Source organism: Panthera leo, chromosome E1 (assembly GCF_018350215.1).
Source record: "Panthera leo isolate Ple1 chromosome E1, P.leo_Ple1_pat1.1, whole genome shotgun sequence".
Classification (NCBI taxonomy): Eukaryota; Metazoa; Chordata; class Mammalia; order Carnivora; family Felidae; genus Panthera; species Panthera leo.
In genome coordinates this window covers 16,499,568-16,522,354 of record NC_056692.1, presented here as the reverse complement: position 1 = coordinate 16,522,354, position 22,787 = coordinate 16,499,568, and the positions used below count along the sequence as shown (strand labels likewise).

Sequence of the window (22,787 nt, the reverse complement as noted above, 5' to 3'; positions counted from 1 at the left end):
TCTTGGAAAGTACTGTGACAGACAATATCCCCTGCTAGGACCGAGAAGATTCTTAGAAAGTCAGAAAGGTAGGGGGCTCAGGCACTGATGGAAATGTTGATTAGGATGCTACACTTTTTGCTTTCAGTGAAAGGGATGTCCAGTCTCAGTGAAATACATAGTCTTCAGCCAATTCCGAGGCTGGACCTAGCAGAAGCCAGTGAGGATCAGCGTAGACTGGGAAGGATCATCTATCCCATACAGAAGCTGAAGCAGGGAAGCCCTGAACTATCTTGCTGTTTTCTATTTTGAAGAACATGAGTCACCTGGCTGCTTTCCTTTGTTGCTAAAGAAACTCTTAGATCAAATAAGCCACTTACTCTCATTTAGCAAAGTGTTTTATTCAAAAGCTTCTCAGCACCATCTAGTTGTCAGAAAGAATGGTATCACTTTTTCCTGCCCACCCAACTCCCAATTCCAGAGGCAGAAGGTAAGCCATTTGGCCAAGCTCCCCTTAATGATTAGAACTCAGATCATGATATAGTTTTGGCTGTTTTCACACTCCTCTTTTTCTCTAAGCCTCTACTTAACCCTGACTTGAGTAGAGCTGTGCCCCCCCCCACAGTTCCAAACAACAGGAAGGAATCATGTCAGATCTGATCAACCTCCCATTCCTGGGCTATTAGAGGCATATAAAATTACCTTGAAAAAACCTGAATTCAGTGACTGCCATCTAGGAGGGACAGTGATACTGTCAGGCAGCATGCAGTTTGAAAGCTCAAATCTTAGGACAACCCTCCCCCAACTCTACTCTAGAAACACGGAGCATCAGGTCCATTTTCTCTCCATATTCTACAATTGCTCATCCTCTCCTGTCTTATTAAAACAGACACTAAACCAAACCTTTTTGACAGACTTAAGACACACAATTACATCTGATTAAAATGCTAAGAGATCCTGAGCTGTTGGAGGTGAGGAGAGTACATAGTGTGACCTGATCTTTCCCTTTAAGAATATTTTGTTTCATCATAAAGCACACTTCTCCAAGAGGTTCCTGGAAGAGCAATCCAAGTATCTGACTGTGTCCTGTGGGAACCCGTGTAACTTTGGCTTCAGTCCCTGGGTCTGTCCTTTGTAGCCACTTCAGGTCCCATGGGAGGAGGAAAGAGCTGCAGGCAGCATCACTTGGCCAAAGCCCCCATGGGGTCCCACGCTGGCAGGACAATGGGTTCCTGCTCTAACACAGCTAGCACCTCTTCAGGGACATGCTTCCTGTCCACAACCACTTCGTAGACATATTCAGAGAACCATTCATCTGTCATGCACAGGTAACCTGGAGAAAAGAACAAAAGCCTCATGAATCCAGAGGGCAAGAGGAAGAGAGCAGAAGCCCCACAGGCACTATAAAGAAGTTTGCTACAAAACTAATATTTGCACATGTTTTTCAGCTTTCTCATCTATAACCTCACTTAATCTAAGTCTTATTAACTATTCTGTGAAGCAGACAGGCCAGGCAAGGCTTTAGTTTTATCAGTTAGAAAACTGGGGCTCAGAGTAACTAAGTGACATGTCCCAGTCACACAGGTGAGGTTCAGACCTGGGCCTTAAACCTAAGACTGTTACCAGATCCCATGCTGTTCCATTGCCCAGGCTGTCAGGGCTAAAGAGAGCATGACCCTGAAAGATAGGTGGAAATGCTTCTTGTTCATACAGCCACACCACGGGGATTAATCTCCATCTAGGGTCAGAAGGGCAAGCACACAGGGTCCATTCTTACCTACCTTCTCACCATCACTGGCTGTTCTCCTACCTTTCTCGCTACTGTAAATTCCTACAACTAGCTAAGCTGGAGAGCTGAGAGGAGACCCAAGGGGGCCATGTCGTCATTCCCAGGAGCCCCTTTTAGCAGATGATACTGTATAGGTCAAATGATAACAGTCTTTGTTGGCCTCCTGGGAAATCTGATGTGAGATCAGGTAGAACTGGAAGACTGAAACAGCATCCTGACCTCTCTTCCTCAGGAAGGCCCAAGCGTTTCTGGACCTCCAGTGGGCGGACTGGAGACCGGCACAGCTGTACCGGCACCCAGGCTGGGAGCTCAGCTGAGAGAAAACATGGCGTTATCAGCTATCCAGCCATCTTAGAAATCTGCCCTTTCCCATTGGGAAGATTAACCCATATCTTGGGCTCCACTAGAATGAAACAAATTCCCCTTCAGGAACGTATTCCAACAAACTTAAACAGCAGGAAAACTGCTTCACTTGAGTCACTGATAATATAAAGAGCAAAATTAAAGCGAGAGACTACAGTGTGTGTATTTGAAACAAGAATTGGCCAAGGAGAGAGCAGAGAGCACAGAACTGTGAATATACACAGGGGTCCTGCTCCTCCCATGCAAGGACTCACAGGAACTAGCGATCATCTTCGTCATCATCACTATCGTCACCATCGCCCATCTTCCCACGGCACCTGTTCTATACCAGACACTTGAGCCATTTTTTTCTCAAAGTGTTTGTGCAAATCTATATGCTGTATCCTTTCTCACTACAAAGAACCAAGAGAAGGAAAGCAGATGTAGGTATTTCTCTCAAGGCAGTCCTCTGGTGTGGCAGTTATCAAACTTCTCAGCCCTGGACCCAAACTGTATGTATTCTCTTAAAATTACTGAGGATCGTGAAAAGTTGTTTATGTGGGTAATACTTACTGATACCTACCGTATTTGAAATTAAAACCTTAAGTTAAAAATACTAATTCATAAGAATCAAAAAACATGAATGTAAATAACATATTTTTAGGAAAAAATAATTATATTCTCCAAAACAACTAAACTTCAGTTAGAAAAGTGGTTTTGTTTTACAATTTAATGTCTGGCTTCATGGAAGACAGACGAATTCTTGTATCTGCTTCTGTCTGCAATCTGTTGTTCTGGCTGAAGTAGAGGAAGTAAAATCTGGCCTTATACAGATAGGCTGCTGGAGAAGGGAAGACCCTGCAACCTCCCTCAAAGGGAGGTTGACAACTTTGACAACTGCTGCTCTAAATGCCAGACTGATTTAAGTAATTAAAATGCAACATGAAGGTAAGCTAAATGGTGCAACAGAGGACATTATCTGACATAAAACCACAACTATTTTGGTGAGGTCACCCTGTGCCCAATTCTCCTCTTCACCTCTGACAGAAGCCAAAGACAGCTCGCTCTGATGTGGCACAGGGTATCTGATCTCGTAAGAAAACACCCCAGAGAAGTGCCCAAGGGCTCCTTCCAAGTCACGTGAGGGAACACATCTTTGTCCGCGGATACAAGCCTCCTGATCCGGCTCTCTTCTTCTCGGCAGGGGAGACAGGAGAGGGGAACACAGACAAACGCTGTAGCCTGTGCTGTTTCTGGTTTCTGTCTTAATTATATTCTCCAAAGGCCCTGCTTTGCTTGCGTCAGCCAGTCAAGGACCTGGCCCTTACTGTCACCTGCACCACTGCCAGTAAGTTCTATCAACGGACAGATAGTTCTATCAACTGACATCAACTCTCAACTTGGTCAGCTGAAGGGCCAGTACTTGCTGCATACTAAGTAACTGCTTCCTGAGAAATTCATTATCTGCCCTCTCCAAAAGGAATTTTCAGTGGGCATGGAGACCAGACTACTGAATACCACACCATTTGAGACACCAGTCATCCTCCTGCCCCCACATAATGCAGGCTAAATCAATCCCTAGCATAGCTCTGGACAGTGAGGCAGGTGAAGGACAGGGGCAGATTCATGTAATAAAGTTCTGTGTCCTTATGACAATACTATCATCACACAATCAAATGAGTCTTCAAAGAATGCACAGAGAAAATGGACAATAAGTACATCTACACTATCTTGTTCCAAAAGCAGATCAGATTAAGTCCTCACAAATTAAAACTCCTATCAATTGCAATCCACCCTTAGGACCTGCCTGATTAGTCTCTCTCTTCAGGATATGAGTTCTCTGGGGGCCTACAAAAACCTCACAGTCTAGGTGGCCTCCAAGTAATTGCACCCTGAGTAGATAATGAACTTGGGGCTGCTCTAACTGTTGTATACTGTGTGTCTTGGGAGTTTGAGATTAGGATCAGTATGTCTGAAACCCAAGTGAGTGCTGTGTAAGGAAGCAGCAAAGTACCCATTCAGGCAGGTTTAAAGTGGCCATTTTGACTTGAACAAAGTTGCAGCTTCTAGCCCTTAAGCACTTCGGTAACTAGAACAGGCGTTCCCCAGGGAAAACGGAACAGAAAAATCTGCAACAAGGATCCCAAGGTTATATTTTGGGAAACAGGTAAATAGATAAAGTCAGCTTTAGGAACGAAGGTGAAATTAAATTTTGCTTAAACTTTAAAGTGGTTGTTTATATGCAGTGAGAAAGAAATAAGTTAGTCCCTCAAAAAAACTGGCAATGTTTCTGTATTTGTTAAGAAAAAGGGTAGTGTTGGTCTGTAAAGAGAAAAACCGTGTCTGTTGATACAGCTCTAGACGGATTAGGCCAGATTCACTCAGAAACAGAAAAGGTGTGAATAGGTTAGTTTAAGGGAAAGAAGATCGTTACCTGAGAAAACAGTTTTCTGAAATTCTACCAGAAATCTAACATTTAACCTCTCAGACTTAAGGGGATAAATACACCATCATTCATGATTAGGTCAATTTTCTATCTTGTGCTGTCTCTGGTCTACGAGGTACTTCACCTCACTAACAAATGATTTGTGGTTAACATGGGGTGGGTTTTTTAGGGCTATTTTTGAAAAGAATGTGACAAAATCAAGTTTCTGTTCTGCTCTGATGGATGTGTCTGGCAGCATGGACCTAAGGAGGCTGGACTGTCAAGGCCTCATTAAATCACTGCCAATCTTTCACCTGATGGTGATAATGCAAGGTTGAAGAAAGCCTCCGAGAAAGGAAAGCAAAACCTCACTGGCATTGTTCTATTTCCAACTTCCTAATAAATAGTGAGAAACAGCTTCATGGAACATAGCCAGTCATTTAAAATGAAGTTGCAAAGGCTATGTAGCAACATGGGAAATATTTAAGTGATAAAAGTAAAGTATATTAAAAATGATATACCCTATATAATTACAACCATGTTACAAATCCAGATACACAGGTGAAAAAAACTTACAAAAAATAACAAAATAATTTTATACAACAGGGTAGGTGATTTTCCTATAAAAATTTCTGAATTCTTATATTGGTTTTTGACTTCAAATACTAAAGATTACCCAAATAATTAACGCATATTAGAACAGATTTTGGAAGCATGGGAGGAGGAGGAACAACACAAGGAGGAAGAGGAAGAGGTGGATGAGGAGAAGAAGAGAATAAATTTAAAAACAGCCTACAATCCCACCACCTTGGGATAAGCCCTGTCCACATTTCACATATAGCCTTTGATAGTTACTGCGGGTAGACTCTATACATTTAATAAAATGAGACATCATACACACTCTTTTATTACAAAGTACCACACAAGCTGTTTTCCAATGCATCTCTTTCCATATTGATTAATAAAAAATACATCTATCTACACCATAGTTTTTAAGCGCTGAATTTGTATGAGTAAACCAATTATGATCAATCCCCTACTGTTGAAGTCTGGATTGTGTTTTCATGCTTAGAAACAACATTGCTATAAATATTTTTGCAACTAAATCTTTGTACGCATCCTTAATTATTTAATTTTCTTATGTGTGTTTGCTTGCTATTTACAGTTTTCTTTTGTAAAGTGCCTGTCTGGCACCTCTGCCTATTTCACCTGGTGTGTTTGCCTTTTTCGTAGTGATCAGTAATAGCACACTATATATTTATATATTATAATGGTGGCATACATTTTTTCCTATCATATAATTTTCACTCTAATTTAGTCTAGGATGCTTTCTAGTCAACTAAAACTTTTTATTTTCATGAAATCAAATTTATTAATCTTTTCCTTTATGATTTCTAACTTTGGTGCTATGCTTAATAAACATTTTTCTACTATTATAATAAAAAATAAGAGAAAAAAAGAACGACGAATGGTAAGAAAACATTATAAGCATAGTCTAAGTGAAAACCCACCACTCGCTTAAGGCCTTGGCACAGTCTAGTCTCCAATTAGGAACATATACAATTTCAACAGATAATTACATGGTGATAATCTGTCAACCACTTTTGTTGGGTACCCACTGTATAAAGCCGTCGTAATACCTTACATTTCTATTGAGTGTGTTGCAAATGTGCAAAATGACACAATCCCTTGAAATGGAATTTGGCAATATCTAGACAAATTTCAAATGCATTCACCGCCTTCACTAATGCCATTTCTGGGACTTTATCCCACAGACACACAATACTTGCATGAACATAGTATGTATTTATGCACGATAACTAATACTTTTTTAGCACTTACTATATGCCAAGCACTGCTCTAAGCATTGTGCATATACTAACTCACTGCAATACTGTTTGTAATAGCAAAAAAACTGGAAGTACCCCAAGTTCCACTAGTAAGGGAACTGATTGAATAAACTATGGTACATTCAGACAATGGAAAATAATGAAGCTGTCTCGATATGGAAACATACTGATATGAAATGCCTCCAAGACATGCTGTTTAGAGGAGTGAGAGCAAGAGGCAGAGCAGGGTAATACGGCGTGTTACCTCTGCTGCACTAAACCACACTGCAAACATACAACGAAACTAACAGAAATGGTAACCTGAAAGAAGGGAAGGGGAAGGGAGTGGAGAGTGACAGAAATGGAAAAAAAGCCTTCTCTTTATATGCTTTCTGGTAATTTGATTTTGGAACAATGTGATTTTATCATTTGTCAAAAGAATTACACTTTCAAAAGCAAAACGAAACAAAGGCATATGCATAAATCTGTAGGAAGCTTCACTTCACAATGAAGTTTCACATCCACTGCCCTTGTTTTGATTTTAATCCTAAAACAATGCTACAAGGCAGGAAGGGTTGGTATGAATTGTCTAAAGTCCTGTAGCCAGTAAGTAAAGCCCGCATTCAAACCTCCGTCTTCAAATTCAGAGTCTTTTCCATGAGGTTCAGCTTCCTTCTAGAGAGTGCTCAGAGGCCAGGTAGTTATGGCTTAGGCAATAAATAACAGCACGTAATCTAGTTCAGGCAACTGAACTTCACCTGCTCACACATTCCACATCAGCAGTCATGTGCCCAGTTTTTGTGAGGTTTGCTTATAAGGTATTTTGTATCTTTAAATCAGAGATGCCATGTGTTCCCAGGGCATGCATTGAGAAGACAGAGAACAGGTTGGGGTGGATGTTTCAAAAACAAAAGAGAGAGAGAAAGAGAAAGAAAGGGAACCGCAAGTGCCATTTATGAGACAAACATTGGACACTGATATGAGAAGAGGCTTCTTTTCCCTCCAGAGTTAACACAAAGGTTTGGCTATACGGTGAGTTTGGCTATTCAATTTCCTGAACCTTTCACTGATAAGAGAAAGGATACTCTTATAGCTTGGTATTACCTGTGGCTTTTTTTTTTTTTTTTTCCTTTCCAGAAACAAAAGCTAGAGAGCTTACAGAGTGAAAAATATGGTAGGGAAAGAGGGCTGTTTTGGCTTGTGGGTTGTGTTTCTTTAAACCATCAAATCACAACCAAATTTAGTTATAGCAGAAGCACAGGCTACTAAAGAAGTGTCCTCTGCTAAGGAGTCCAGAAGAAGCCTGTCTACCTCAGGGCTGAGGAGAAATGGCAACGTACCAACCAGTCTGATTTCTCCTTTTCCTGGACCCGTGAGCACGACCCAGGCGAGCCTGAGAACACACACAATTCTGCCAGATCTTGAACGATGGACAGGAGAGGCAAGTACAGATTTAGGTATCATCCAAGGGTCTATTTTCTCACTGAAACTCAATGACTTCTCTCTGACCCCAAAACTATCATGACTCCTGTTTCAGGCAAAGCTTGCTTTTCAATCTCGAAAGCTCACACTATTTCTTGGCCTCATTCCTCAGATGTGCTGAAGCACGCTCCACATGCCAAGACCCCTCCTCAGCTATCCTTTCTCTGGCTGGCCTCCCACTTCCTTCCCAAAAAAAGTCGCAACCCTAACACCTTTCTTCAGACTCCACTCACCCTTGAAGACTCACTAAGGAGCCTTCACAGCTCAGTCACTCACCAGCCACCTTACAGTTTACCCCTAGAGTATGCTGCATTTCATCCCTATAATTAAAAACTACATGTGCGGCAAGATTTACAACCTCAATCGTCCCAGCTTCAATCCTCCTGCCCTCTCACTGCACCTAGCATTTGAAGGGATTAGTCCTGCTGCTGATGTGGCAGAACAGCATCCCCATCCCTCGTACAGTTTCCAAAACCTGCCTAAAGGCCTTTTCCCTGGACGCATCTTCTGACTGCTCTGCCGCAGCACGATTTACCACCACGTTCTCCCGGATGCCATCTAGTCCCTTGACTCCTTGCTAACCCCTCACCCACCTCAGCTTCAGTGTCTTCCTCCTGTCTCCCCTTTGTGGGGGCCCTCCCCAGTTCCCATTTCTCCGTCATCTGCCCCTCTTGGAGAAATCATCTCCTTTTCCTTTTCTGGGTCTACTTATCCTATATCTTACAGTCTGAGGAGCACACCATGAGTGCCGCTTCTGTCACATCATGGCCCTCTTCAAATCCCCTTCCTGCATCCCTGATGAAAAAGTATAAATTCCTTGGTGGGCCAGACATTCACTCCACCGTGGTCTGAGCACGGTTCCCTGCACCCCATCAATAAATGTGAGGTGATGCTCCTGCTAATGGTTTTTTTCCACAGCACTAGGTTTATTCACCTCCACTGCTTTCTCTCACGAAACTAAGCCCACAAGATGAGTTACTCATCTGGTAAACTGGTGATGTAGCACGATGGTTGCACTACAGTCCTGAATTCTTAAGAGGTCTGAAACTGGAAGCGAGGGCAGGTTAAACAGCTCTCCTCTAGAAGAGAAAGTTTAAGGGGCCTTCTTCTTGTTCTGCCTTCATTTGTCCATAGGTAATAGTAGCGACAGTCACAATGACAGCTAATATTCCGAACACTTCTTATATGCCTGGTACAGTTGTCGCGACAACCCGAGGCAGGTATGGTTATTATCCCTACTTTATAGATGAGAAGCATAAGGCTTAGGTAGGATAAATACCATGACCAAGGTTATACCGCCAATAGGTGGGACTGCCAGGACCTGGGCGGTCTGGCTCTGGGTTCTGTGCTTCACCTTTATCCTTCTGAAACTAATGCAAATACACCTTGGAGACGATCAGGTGAAAACAGTAGAAAGCAAACACATGGCACAAAACTCTACGATGAATATGAGGATATTTGTCCCTGAAACTTATGCCTGGTTACAGGTCAAGAGGAGCCCAAACTGTCCCATAGTTTGTCCCCTCTCACAAATGGTAGCCCTTCTTAGTCATACACTTTGATAAGGAAGCAGCGGTCGATCCGAGATCACAAGCTTCCTTTGTTTCACTCATTCACATGTACTATTTTTTAGCCCAAGTCATGCAGCCTCTTTGGTTAATAAAGATAGAGGATGAGAAGTCCCTTTGAAAGAACTCTGATACTTGGTAACAGCAGCACTTTTCCCAAGCTAGAAGAGACATGAAAACATTGCAGTGCAATAACAAATTTGTATCTTGCCCCCTTCCAGAAAGTCAGAAGCCTCTGTTTTTAGCTCATATAATTTTCTCGTTTCAGTATATTCAGCTCAATATTATCTATAATTTACATTACTTGTGCCAGAAATACAAAACTGAATTTCAAATAGGTCTGCAAATAACAGGTTATCTTTTATAGGTAATAAACATTTTTAGGAAGCTGCCTCTGTCAAACTAAGAAATCTGAGTCCGAATTCTATCTCTGACACAGTGCAATCCAAGTAAATCAAAACCTCTCAACAAGTTTCAGTTTTTTCACATAAAACATGGGCATAATCACCCATACTCCTATCCTGAGTTACTCTACCTTGATACCAGGAGGAAAAATAAATACAAACGCATCAGCAAATTTTGAATTCTTATGAAGCAAGATGCTATGAGCTATATATACTGAGTACCTCTGACAGAAATACAGAATACCCATTAAACTCTTCAGAGTTATGTAATAGCATACAGTTTGAAAAATGCTTTCATACATTATTTCATTTGATGGGTATATACAAACTGTAGGACATCATAAGGAAATAGAAATTATATGTTACTGATAGAGGAATGTGAAACCGTAAGGACTTAAATTACTTTCCAGGATCTACAATCAAGAAAGTAGTCACTGTCTCTCCTGGTTCCACAATATGATATTAGATGAAGGATATGAGGACTTTTTTTTGCCTAGCTTTGGACATACTGTCTCCAAAATCATATGGGATAGTTTGGCTGGTGAGGCTGGTTTTCCAGAAGTAGGAGAAGTCCAGATATAATCTGAATCAGCCACATAAATTTCTTTCTAGAGTAATCTCTAATATGCCGAAGTCTCTTTAATTGAAATCACCAAGAGACTCTCTTTTAGGAGAAAGTCTGAAAATTCCATTAAAATGAAATCAGGAACAGAGAGGCTACTTGTAAGAAAAGATGAAGAATATAGGTTAAAAACAAATTCAAATGTTCATGTATCTGAAAGGCACAACAGGAATTTGAAAAATGAAAAACTAAAAAAAAAAAAAAAAAAAAAAAAAAAAAGAGGTTAGAGTGGGAGAGAGCCAAAGCATAAGAGACTGTTAAAAACTGAGAACAAACTGAGGGTTGATGGGGGGTGGGAGGGAGGGGAGGGTGGGTGATGGGTATTGAGGAGGGCACCTTTTGGGATGAGCACTGGGTGTTGTATGGAAACCAATCTGACAATAAATTTCATATATTAAAAAAAAAGAAAAACTAATCTTGGTTCAAAATGAAAACTAGGAGAGACAAAATTTAAAAAAAAAATTTTTTTTAACGTTTATTTATTATTGAGAGACAAAGAGAGACAGAGCATGACCATGGGAGGGGCAGAGAGAGGGGGAGAACCAGAATCCAAAGCAGGCTCCAGGCTCCGAGCTGTCACCACAGAGCCCAATGAGGGGCTCAAGCCCACAAACTGATATTATGACCTGAGCCAAAGTCAGACGCTTAACCGACTGAGCCACCCAGGCGCCTGAGGAGAGACAAAATTTTTAAAAGAAATATTTTCTTTCAGTGACCACTGCAGGATGAAAATAATATTCTCCCTACCCTCACTTAAAGACTGTGTTATTTAGTATATTGAGAAACTAAATAAGAACCATGTTATGACAACTCCATGTTCAGAGCTCTGCTGTATCAGATTTTAAAACTAGAATACCATTTCATGACTAAGTGAACGCATTGGAGAAGTAAAGTTCCATAATAAGACTGGCTCATTAGGAGGAACATCCAAGAATTCAATTTATTGATGATCAGAAACACCTTGTTATATGCATGACAGAATGCCAATAATTATTGAAGCTGGGTGATGGGCACGTGGAAGTTCCTTAGTACTATTCTGTTTACTTTATATGTGCTTAAAAGTATCCATGATAAAAAAATAAGAAAAAGAAACAAACACACACATTATAAAGCAGCATGGACAAAATAATTCTGGGAAATTTGGGATATTTACATAGTTTTTTACTTGCTCAACTCACAACGTGCTAAATTTGAACATAAAACTTCACAAGATACCCCACCCTGCTCCCTTATTATTCACATTCCCAGCCATAAATGGTGCTCTAGGAGCCCAGTTTCCTGACATCAGCCATTTACACGATGTCTCCAATCCTTTATGGTTTTATATGTTCCCTCAACCACTAGTTTCCAATCACCAAAGATCATGAATTGTTCTGTTGTTCTGTTATTCCATGAGTGGAATAGAAGCTACAAGAACAGAGAAACTGAGAGGAAGTAGAGTTCAGTGGTTAAGAAAACTGGCTCTAGTGTCAGACTTTCTAGGTATAATTCTGGTTCTATCACTTATTATCTAGATGACCTGCAGCTTATTTTGGCTTGAAGAGTGTCCTCTTTTCAAGTGATTTTCTGACTAAGAGAAACACCAAAGGTTATTTCCTCTATTTTAAATTCTTAAATACTTTACAAACCATTTTACTCTAATAAGTCTACCAACTTCTCCAAATGGTAGGCAGTGTAACAAGTCCCAAGGTCTGTTCCCTTATCCAGTTGTGAAATTCATTTCTTTTTCTTTTTTTTAAGATTTTAATTTTTTTAAGTAAACGCTACACTCAACGTGGGGCTTGAACTCACAACCTTAAGATCAAGAGTCACATGTTCTACCGACTGAGCCAGCTAGGCACGCCCCCGCCTTTTCTGATACGATCCATAAACGTACAAAACACACAGCTAAGTATTTTAAGAAGCAGGTGCAAAAAGAAAGCCTTGTTGGTAATACAACATGTTAGATATGCATCCAATTTTCAGTCCAGCTGACTAAGAATACTGGAATTCACCAACATGAAGTAACCCAATGGGCCCAGTAAGACAAGAATGAATTTCTCTTTTTATATCTCTTGTGGTCAGAAAGTACTTTTGTTCACTTGGGGAAACAGGACCGATGGGGAAGACCAAAGCCAGGACTGAGGAGAGGGCAAGGGCAGCATGCCTAAGTATCTCTGCTCTGTTTACATCTGGCTTGTATTATCAACACTGCTTTTTCAGAAACCATCAGTCTTAACAAGCAGAAATCCCAAAGAGAATAGTAACAAACTGTTAACAATGTTATCTACAGAAACAAAATCCCAGCATTGCTGTTTAAGGCTGTCATGTCTCCAGAGGGAGCACAAACAGAGCTTCTGCTTCACACATGCCAGCCAATGCCCACCAGGATGCCAGATAGGAGGGCCTCACTGGGGTAAACACATATTGCCAGCATAACAACATACTATACACACTCTCCTAAGGTCAGGCCAAGTATGCTAATGAAGTTAGATTTATGTTTTCTTTCCTTCCTTCCTGTTAAGTAAAAAAGAACATCACTAAGAAACACATGAAAATAATTTATTTATTTTGGCTTTGAATGAACTATTCCTTATTCCCCACTCCTCAATTTCTTAGCTTTTACTTCTCCACTGAAATGCTTTGCTCTGCATAATCTCAGGCATTTTAGTTATTCAAGAACAACAACAAAAAAGTTAGTTTAATCTTAACTAGATAGCTGAAGATTTCACCAAGGATTACAGGCAGATCACAAGGATCAAGACCTCAGTTCTCTCAACATAATGGAATAAGTTAGCAAAAATAAAACTTTTGAGTAAGTAAAGAGGTATAGTTGAATGGGAAAAAAAATAATAGTGGCCCAGAATCCTCGTTAAGAGTATTTAGGTCCAAAGTAATAAAGGCAATAACTCACACTACACAGAAGAAAGCACTTGTCTGACTTTATGTGTTTATTCTCTCTTAAATGGATACTACCATGTAGTGTAAACCCTGAGAGGTTTGTTGTTGTTGTTGTTGTTGTTGTTGTTTTGTAATGCAAGTGCCTGACTTAGGCTTTGATTGCAATGGCATCCACTGCCAAGATGTTTATCTCAAATAAACACATTGTCAGCCACGTGACTAGAGAAAGAGCCAGGCCACCTCCCCCAACTGAGGCTCCTTTGTTTTAGAAATCCTAGTTGATTTCAATAACTGACCATTTAGGCCACTTGCTTCTTCTCTTCCCACACTTTAAGTTCCTGCTCTTATGTTTTAAATTCACCAATAAACAGTGAGCCTGCAAAACCCTAGTTTCCCATCCTCAATTCTATTTAAAGCAGAACCTCAGGCATGTGCATGCTCTCTGTCTACCTGTGACCTCAATGTCTGGCCCCACGTGAACTGTGTAATTTCCAGGTTCTGTAAGCAATAAACTTTTACTTTTTCAAAGTTTCCTGATGGTTACCACTTAAGGGTATCCTGTAATCATAGTAAAAACCACAAGGGCGGTCAAGCCACGACACCGGCTATGGACAGGCTGAGACCAACAAAAAACACTACTATCTATAAATTGAGTGACTGTGACAGATGGAAAAATATCACAGAAGCAAGCCAACAGGTCCAGGCTCATCTAAACAAACCGTAACTTGAGTCCACTTCCTAGACACTAACCATTATGGACACAAGCCCAATTACAAGGGACCAAATTAGACCAAAAATGAAACAGAAGCTACAGAGGTCCATCTGGAGCAGTATCTTATGTTGTAAAATGTTACAAATATCAAATCCTTCCAAATTAAGACAAGCTATTCCTCTGCATCCATTTCTTAACTACTACCAATTTGTAGATGTAACTGAATTATGAGTGTCCGTTACTTTCTGCTAGGTTTGTTCAGGTTTCTACTCCTCTCCATCTGATCCCTATGTGTGTTTGTCTTAAAACAAAATTCATCATATAAGGAATCACCAATTTTAAAATATGCTGCACTTGGCGGGGTACCCAGGTGGCTCAGTCGGTTAAGCGTCTAATTTTTGATTTTGGCTCAGGTCATGATCTTGCGGTTCATGGGTTTGAGCTCCGCATTGGGCTCTGCGCTCACGCTGATGGTATGGAGACTGCTTGGGATTCTGTCTCCCTCTCTCTCTGCCCCTCCTCTAATATGCATGCTCTCTCTCTCTCTCTCAAAAATAAACACTGAAATATATTATACTTTAATTCACACCAGTTAATTTAATTAATAAGTGCCCACAATCACAGAATAACAGCAGGGAGATATGCAACTATCTGATGATGAACTGCACTAACAGCCCTGGTATTTGTTTACATATAAACACCAAGCTGCTGAGTTTCACAGCAGATCCTGGGGATGGTTAGTCAAAATCTACCAATGATCCTATCACGGGGAGATGAAAAGACTTGGAAAGACAAATTAAATGGCTTCCAGGTTTTGGCTGTCATGTATGGGCCCATGCTGCTGAATCACAGCACACTCAAGTTTAAAACTCAGGTTAACAGACTCTTCTAAGACAGTAGTTTGAAAATATAAATGACTGACGCCCCATCTGCTCACTTCCAAACCTCCACACCCTTTCTTCTCCATCTTTTACCTTTGGAAATCCTACGGCTCTGAAAAACATAGCTGGGAAATCACTATCTAAACATACAGGGAGGCAACAGGCAAAGAGCTGCTGAGATCTCTATTTTCTTTTTCAATAAGGATGTTTCTGGCTGATTCCTGATTGGTGGGATGTATGCTGAAGTTTGATTCTAAGTGTTTGGGTATCTACTGGATTTCCTACCTACTTCTTCTCAGTCTCCTAACTGGTCTAGTAAGCTGTGGTTATGATGTTTTTCCTAACCAGAATCCACTGACTAATGTTAAGAATATGGGCTGTGGGGGGGCGCCTGGGTGGCTCAGTCGGTTAGACATCCGACTTCAGCCCAGGTCACGATCTTGCGGTCTGTGAGTTTGAGCCCCGCGTCGGGCTCTGGGCTGACGGCTCAGAGCCTGGAGCCTGCTTCTGATTCTGTGTCTCCCTCTCTCTCTGCCCCTCCCCTGTTCATGCTCTGTCTCTCTCTGTCTCAAAAATAAATAAACGTTAAAAAATTTTTTTTTTTTTAAAAAGAATATGGGCTGTGGGAAAGAGTGGCTACAAAATGCCACCAGCACACACGTACAATACTTTATGGTGGTTGCCACTTTGGGTTTGAAACCCTAAATATTAAAGCATACAAACACCTTAGAAGGCTTTGATTTACTATGAAAAACTGTCTTGAAATATATGGTCTCAAAAATTTGCAAGGATATACCCTAAACTGTTAGTCAATGGTGATCTCTGGCTGATATCACTATTAGAAATTTTTATTTTCTTCATTTTGCTTATATATCTATTTATTTTTCTCCAACTCATATTACCTATTACCTGTTAGCTTTTAGCCTAATTACTATAATGTCCTTATGACTTCTGCCTGGGTTTTGATTTGTCAGAATAGAGCAGTTCTAAACGGTAACCAGAGAGCTCCTCTGCTCTTTGGACTTCTAAGGACTCTCCAATAAATGCCTAAAGTTTCTTGCCAATCCTATTCTCCCACTCAGAAGGCTTTAACTTTCTAGAGAGCGCAGTAGGTGAAAATACACCAAATAGCATTTGGTCATTGGTCAAGTGATTCTGGTACAAGATCTAGAAGGGTCAGCATGGTTTAGAATGAATGCTAGCACATATTGGTGTCAGAGATAAAGTGTGGGTTCTGGCACACCATGCTGGTCACAGGGATCGTGGGGGCACACCAGATCCTTAGATTTTCCATAGAATAATCTAGCTAATAGACTAATTACTGAAAAATACTCCACACTAGTGCAGCTTTTTACTCATATGTCTTAGGAGGCAGAGTAGCACCGACTCCAGTCAACCCCGAGTTAGTATTATCAGATTAAGCTCACCTTTGTGGCCATGATCTTCACCCCATGAATTCTCCACTCTCCATTTCACAAATGTACCATCCTGATCATCCTGCAAAAAAGTGGATAACAGTGTATGGTCTGAAACTAGATCCCTCCTGCTGAGGTGTCACATAATTTTAGCTCTTCTTCAGCCACTTAGAAGAAACAGCCTTCTCTATACAGCCATGATCTACATGACCAGGGCCAAATATTCTCTACTATAACTAAAGGGATACTCTAATAGAAATGGGGTTTAACTCTCGAGGTAAAAATGCAAGAAATCTAATAAATACTATTTTCTCCATTACACTGTAGTCTATACTAAAAATAAGCATAATAAAATGCTCCTTGGCTGAAAATACAAAATATTAAATTACTAAAAGTGGTGAATACCATCTGAAGACGGGGACCCTTGCTTTTAATCAATTAGCATTCTTTGTAAAGGCTTCCCACTATATTGATTATAGAAATGATTCTAAGACCTAGTCAGAGTTTTAAAAAGAAAACAAATATATTTTCATCATACAGCCTAATTTTCTCCTTAGGGGAACCAAGTAATGATACTCTCCAAATGTGCACTTTTACTGATTCAGTTACACAAGTACTGAATTTAATACAATACAGATTGAATGGCAAAGCAAAAGGACTATTTTCATAAAACAAAATCCAGATGGTTCTACCGTTCTCCCTCCTCTATCTTCATTAATAAAATAAACTCAATTATAATCTTCTTAAAGGAACAATGACACTTACCATGATAACCTTCATTTATAACCTTTACTATAGTGACACAGAAAGGGACAAGAGGAAGGCTCCATTTGGGAAAAGACTTTATTCTTTTATGTTTACCCAGGGCATTTGCTGATGTCAAAACAACTTAAATCTTTGTAGCATGAGAAGAAGAGTTGGCTACTGCATTATCTCCTAATGATTTCATCTGTCAACTCCCACTTGCATATAACTGCATGAGTCTCAGCTACATGGGATTTGACTCTACTCTTGGCAGTTTTCTTAGATCTCAGTAATTTTCAGTCTCAGAAATAGCCAAAAATCAAATCAACAAGTTTCAAACACCCTTATCTGTACTACCCCTGCATCGCAGCCCTAGGTACCTTCAAAACCACATAATTAAACTCTACATTCTGGGGCTCGCCTATTAGATGTGTGTTCTGGTTTTCTACCCCCCTCACTGTAGAATATATTTATTTTCCTTTTAAATATCTGTATTAGATCTGTTAGAATCTGTATTACCTAGGGTCATTTATTACAATGAGTCTGCAAATGTCTCCTCTCCTTTCCTTTGCCAATGAATTCCTGCATGGCCTACATACAGCTGTTCTCTATGTCATCTACAAATATAGAATAATACCTGGACCTCCCTCATAGGGATTCCAAGAAATCAGCAACAAGAAAGATATCCCAGAGTGTAGCTACTAGCGCTTATTTTTGTATAACCGTTCAAATGCAGTGCAAACTAGTTTTGGCAGTCAAACCCCAAATTGGAAGGAAGAGAGAAATCTCAATATAAAATTCCAGTTATGATAATATAAATTCTGCTTTATACTATTAGCACATAAAGTGGCTCCATTTCCCTGAGGAAAAAATGACATCTTAATAAACCATACCAATCAAAGAATGGAAGTTCCACAGAAAATGACATAGTATGTATGATTTTTATTTCTGAGTAAGTATGTATGATTCTTAGTTCTGAAAAACAGGAATATCACACAGATGGAAACTGATAAAAAGCTGAACCTCTCCTGGAAATTACAGGCTTTTCATTTATTTTTGTCCTTTAATAATCCTCTAAAAAATTTAAAAATTTAATTTAAGGAGCTTCACGAAATCCACCTTTATTTATAAATCCACTAAATTTTACAATATAGCAGTCCAAACATACAAATATGAACTCAATATTTTATTCTAAGTATTTTAGTATTTTATTTAATTTTGTATTTCATTCTATTTTTTATAGTATTTTATGAAAAGTTCCTTCTAATGTTTTGCTTCTAATGTCAAGGTAGTTATTCTGTGACTTTCCAGTGATTTGGCTACAAAAAGAACATTTCTGCTATGATGGTAAAGAATTAAAGTAGTTTGAAGCCTTTTTTTCCTTTGATCACTAGCACAGGAGTAAAATATACACTTTACAGCCTAGAAATGGGTGAGCTTATTTGTGAAAGATAAAATTTCAGTTACTGTTTCCAACACTGTGTCCTAGAAATAGTGACACTACTTTTCACAGTATTTCATAGGAAATTCTAAATACTTTATATTTACATTTTCCTGAATAGCTGTGCATAAATCCAATAATGGGCACAAAATCCTCAAATTACTGTTCCTGAAATTTTACTGCAGAAGAATCTGAATGACAAATGAAAAGAAGGTAAGTCTAAAAACATAAGTCATCAAGATATGAACATAATTTAATTCCTTATAAATAGAAGTTATTTTATTTATAAGTTAATTCCTTATAAATAGAAGTTATCTTCTCCCCCAGGTTCTCTTGCTGATTTCTCTTCACACCAAGAACTTCCAAAGTCACAAAAAAGCTGTTCCTTCCCTACTCTCTTTGACCCAAATTCTGCTCCTCATGGAAAGTTCCTATTTTTATTACCTCTGAGCAGGCAGCCAAACCCCAAGTGACGCGAGTACAATGTTTTACTTGGAAGTTAACTTTTAACAGAAATCACATGAATGAAGCTCTCTTGGATAACAGTCTACAGGAGAATATAGGTCCATCTGTGCAAACACTGCAGTAGGCATGCTGAGGGTCATACCTTCTCTGAGACAGCAGTGAAGGTCATGGCGTGGGTCATAAGTGACTCACCAAAAGTCAACCTCTCAGCTTTATTCATGTTCTTCAAGGAGACACCAAACACTAACTCATGATCATAGCTGTAAAAAGAATGGTAGTACAGAATAAAGACAGTACAATCAAGGGGGAAAACCGGCTTTGGGATTTAAAGGAATACAGAAGAAACTGAAGGGGCTCAACAGTTCCAAATAAATATGGGCTGTAGCATTTCAGAGAATACACATGCAGAATTTAGTCTCTCGATGGGATTCCATTCTCTATGTGTCACAAGAGTACTGAGAAAAATATGAAGTAAACATATTACTTCAATATGGTGATATTAAAATATGAAGTAATTAAACATATTACTTCAATATGTTGATATAAACATTCCCCATATCAAAAAGCTGACAAGATGAGTTTGTAATGGTCATTTTGGCAAGAAAAACTGTAAAAAAGCCTTTTTTTTTTTTTAAGTGTTTGTTTATATTTGAGAGAGTGCGAGCAGGGGAGGGGCAGAGAGAGAGGGAGTCAGAGGATCCGAAGTGGGCTCAGTGCTGACAGCAGAGAGCCAGATGCGGGACTCAAACCCACAAACCAGGAGATCATGAACCTGAGCATAAGTCAGATGCTCAACCAATTGAGCCACCCAGGAGCCCCGCCCCACCAAGAAGAAACAAAAAAACAAACTTTTGAAGTAACTTAAAAAAATAAAAAAGATCTCTTCTGAGCTGAATTCATTCAGTTTCTGAATTCATTTAGATCACTGTTGATGGTGAAATTTAAATAAACAATGTCAAAAATATTCAAGAATATTGTCAAAGTTAAAAAAAAACATGAATTCTCTCTTTTAGCAGATTTCTTTCCTCTGTTGTTAACTGTCAGCTAATTTCTCAACTTTTTATAAGTAACAATAAGAAAGCATAAAGGGGTGTATTTTATAATAGTCAAGGAATTTTGTATGATTTAGTTAGCAAATGAATCTTCACTGTCATAAACAACCAGGAAAATGCTTTAAAGCATACATGGAAATTAGTCCTACTTGTCATAAAGACAAAATACATAAGGCATCAAAGAGAAGTAGTTAAGGATGAAATAGCGAATAAGAAATCTAAAAAAAACCTTTCATTACATCTTAAATGCACTGAGCAGACTTAAAGAGCAAGTATTTTTAAAAATGCTTTTCTCATATAGGATGGCTTTTCAGGAACATGCAATAATTTCAACTTAGTATGAAGTATGATCTTGACTTCCCAGGTTAGAGCATGTATGTACGTGGAGGTTCTGCTATGAGTCCTCAAACTCTACAAGATGGAAAGAGAGAGATCCACCCTTGACCCTTAATCTTTGGGTGAACCTCAGCTGAGTCATTTCATACCAAGAGTACACTCCAATAGTAACAACCCACAAAGGATTTTTTATTTTAAATTTCTTGTACTCACACATTCATGTCACTGAGGCCCAGCTTGCCACTGAAGTGTTTTCCAACATCGCAGCCAAACCACACAGCCTAGAAATGGAGGAAAGAGGAAAAAAAGAAAGTCAACATAAATCCTATTTTCCTAATACACCAAACAAGTGGAGGTTTTAACCCCAATGTGGAAGACACAGAAACAACACCAACCTCTCCATCTTTGATGGAGGCTGCAACCATCTTCTTCAAGAAGTCAATGGGCTGGTTGTTATATAGAGTTTTTCTCCCGCCAACCATATTGCTTAAGTAGTCCACTGTGTAAACTCTGTTGTACTTGTGCTGGGGCCGAGGGTCATTCACTAAACAAATCTATTGAGATCAATACCACGTTGATTAGAAAACCAGGAATGTGAAACAAGACACACACACCTCTCCTCTAAGTTCATATGTGGGCATCAAACTCATCACCTCTGCCTACAAGAAAAAAACATTGCAAATACCTTGTGTTAAATAACAAAGAAACAAAAAGTGAGTCATGTGAGAGAGATTCTTGCAGAATCCAGTTGGGGACACCCTTTGGGAGCTACATCTACTTGTTTTTCCTACTGGCAAGAATTGCCCCAAAACTAATTCTGAAGAACTGTATGCAAGGAGTATCAAGGCAAGATAGAGATGACATCTCTAGAAGATCCTTGCTCTCAAGGTACAAGACAAGCTCAACTCCTGGCAATACAGCAACCAAGCTGGGATTCCACTGATAACGTCATTTGCTTATAAGAGGGTCAAGACACCAACAAAGTAAGAGGCTCTGGTCATCGTGCTAAATTGGTGGAGAAGACATGAAGAGAGCAGAAAAAACTAGGACAGGACAGTGCTCCCTTCCACGAGAGGGTTCCTAATGAGCCCACAGTACAGAGGTGCTCTGAACCCACAGTGAGAAACACCTAATCTCCTTTTATGGTCTTGCACTTGAGATTGATTCTGGGCCCAAATCATGGAAGCATGTGCGAGTTAAACTGACTGCTGGCCTAAAGTTAGAAAAGTCTCTGAAGAGGAGCTCTGAGGAAAGGTGACAGATCCTGAGATGATCAACTTTATAAGTAAGTACATAAAATATGTCAGAGGAAGGGGGAAAAAAGTGTGTTTAGTGTCTTGTTTGATGATTGCATGTTAACCCAAGAATCTTATGCCCTTCCCTGTAGTCAACAGGTATCTGAAAGTAAATAGCCAGTGGCTGCCAGTGCCTGTCTCCAACCTTATTTTCCATATTGAAGAGTGGCTTGACATGTTCCCTGTAAAACTCCAACGGTGTTATGGGGCCAATCTTCTGATAATTTTTATCTTTGTCTCGATACTCCCAGGTAAATGTCTCTGGTGGATTACCCAAACAAATGCACACCACTCGGAATATCTGGAAGAAAGGAGGACAAATGAGCAATGGCTAGGGAAAAGTGTTACCTCGTCATTTTCTTCAAGCTTGGGAAACACAAGAAATCAGCAGCTTATTCAAGCCAGAAGTTTCACAGGAAATCTAATACTTCCAAAAATTTGAAGGCTGATGTCTAGGATTTGAGATCATTCAACTTGTGAGTTCATAAACACTCTAAACAATACAATTCTGAAATGTTAATAGTTAGTGCTTAGGATTTTCCCTGCAAATTATACTTCTTTAGCCAAGAAACCGCTCACCACTGATACCCAATAAGATCTGGGTTGCTACTCTGGTGATTATATTTTAAGTGACAAATAATGATGTATTTTATAAATGGATTTCCTTCCCTTTAGGCATCTAGGTTTTCCATTGATTATGACAGGGATCTCCACTAACAGAAAAGGCATTAACTTTTCAGTTGGAGCTTGGATAATGCCTATTAAAAGTATTATTAGAACAAAAATAACTTCTAGTGGAAGGTACCATTTTTGGGGTCACGAGACCCTAACATATTTTCTAATGATGTCACACCTTTCAAGTTATCATTATAATCCAAGGATATATTTTGCATTATTTTCATCTTATAAAAAGACAAAAATAGAAGCATAAAGAAATATCTTGTATAAGGTCTGCTCTATCAAATTTGCTATATCTTTTTAAAAATATAACATAATCTCTACCCCACAGTTACCACCCTGATCCAATTTCATCACTTATTATCTGCATTATTTGTACTACACATTTGTATACTCCATTACATTCCAGAGAAATGAATATTTATTGAGTGTGCCTATTTTATGTTAG

The 22,787-nt window shown here is 39.5% G+C and overlaps 1 protein-coding gene across 2 annotated transcripts in view; it reads right to left on the bottom strand.

The window, feature by feature from the left end:
* Positions 1 to 359: 359 nt before the first annotated feature.
* Positions 360 to 22,787, bottom strand: part of BLMH (bleomycin hydrolase) — a 46,304-nt gene continuing 23,876 nt past the window's right edge. Inside the window, exons 7-12 of one of the 2 annotated variants that reach the window (XM_042915086.1) lie at positions 21,807 to 21,962; positions 20,762 to 20,920; positions 20,580 to 20,647; positions 19,121 to 19,238; positions 16,341 to 16,410; positions 360 to 1,312 (exon numbers count right to left, since the gene is read on the bottom strand). In XM_042915086.1, the coding sequence (XP_042771020.1) occupies positions 1,161 to 1,312; positions 16,341 to 16,410; positions 19,121 to 19,238; positions 20,580 to 20,647; positions 20,762 to 20,920; positions 21,807 to 21,962 (723 nt within the window). In that variant the 3' untranslated portion in view covers positions 360 to 1,160. Of the gene's footprint in view, positions 1,313 to 16,340; positions 16,411 to 18,620; positions 18,705 to 19,120; positions 19,239 to 20,579; positions 20,648 to 20,761; positions 20,921 to 21,806; positions 21,963 to 22,787 lie in introns of those variants that run through there. The other variant, XR_006196378.1, reaches the window with a different exon arrangement.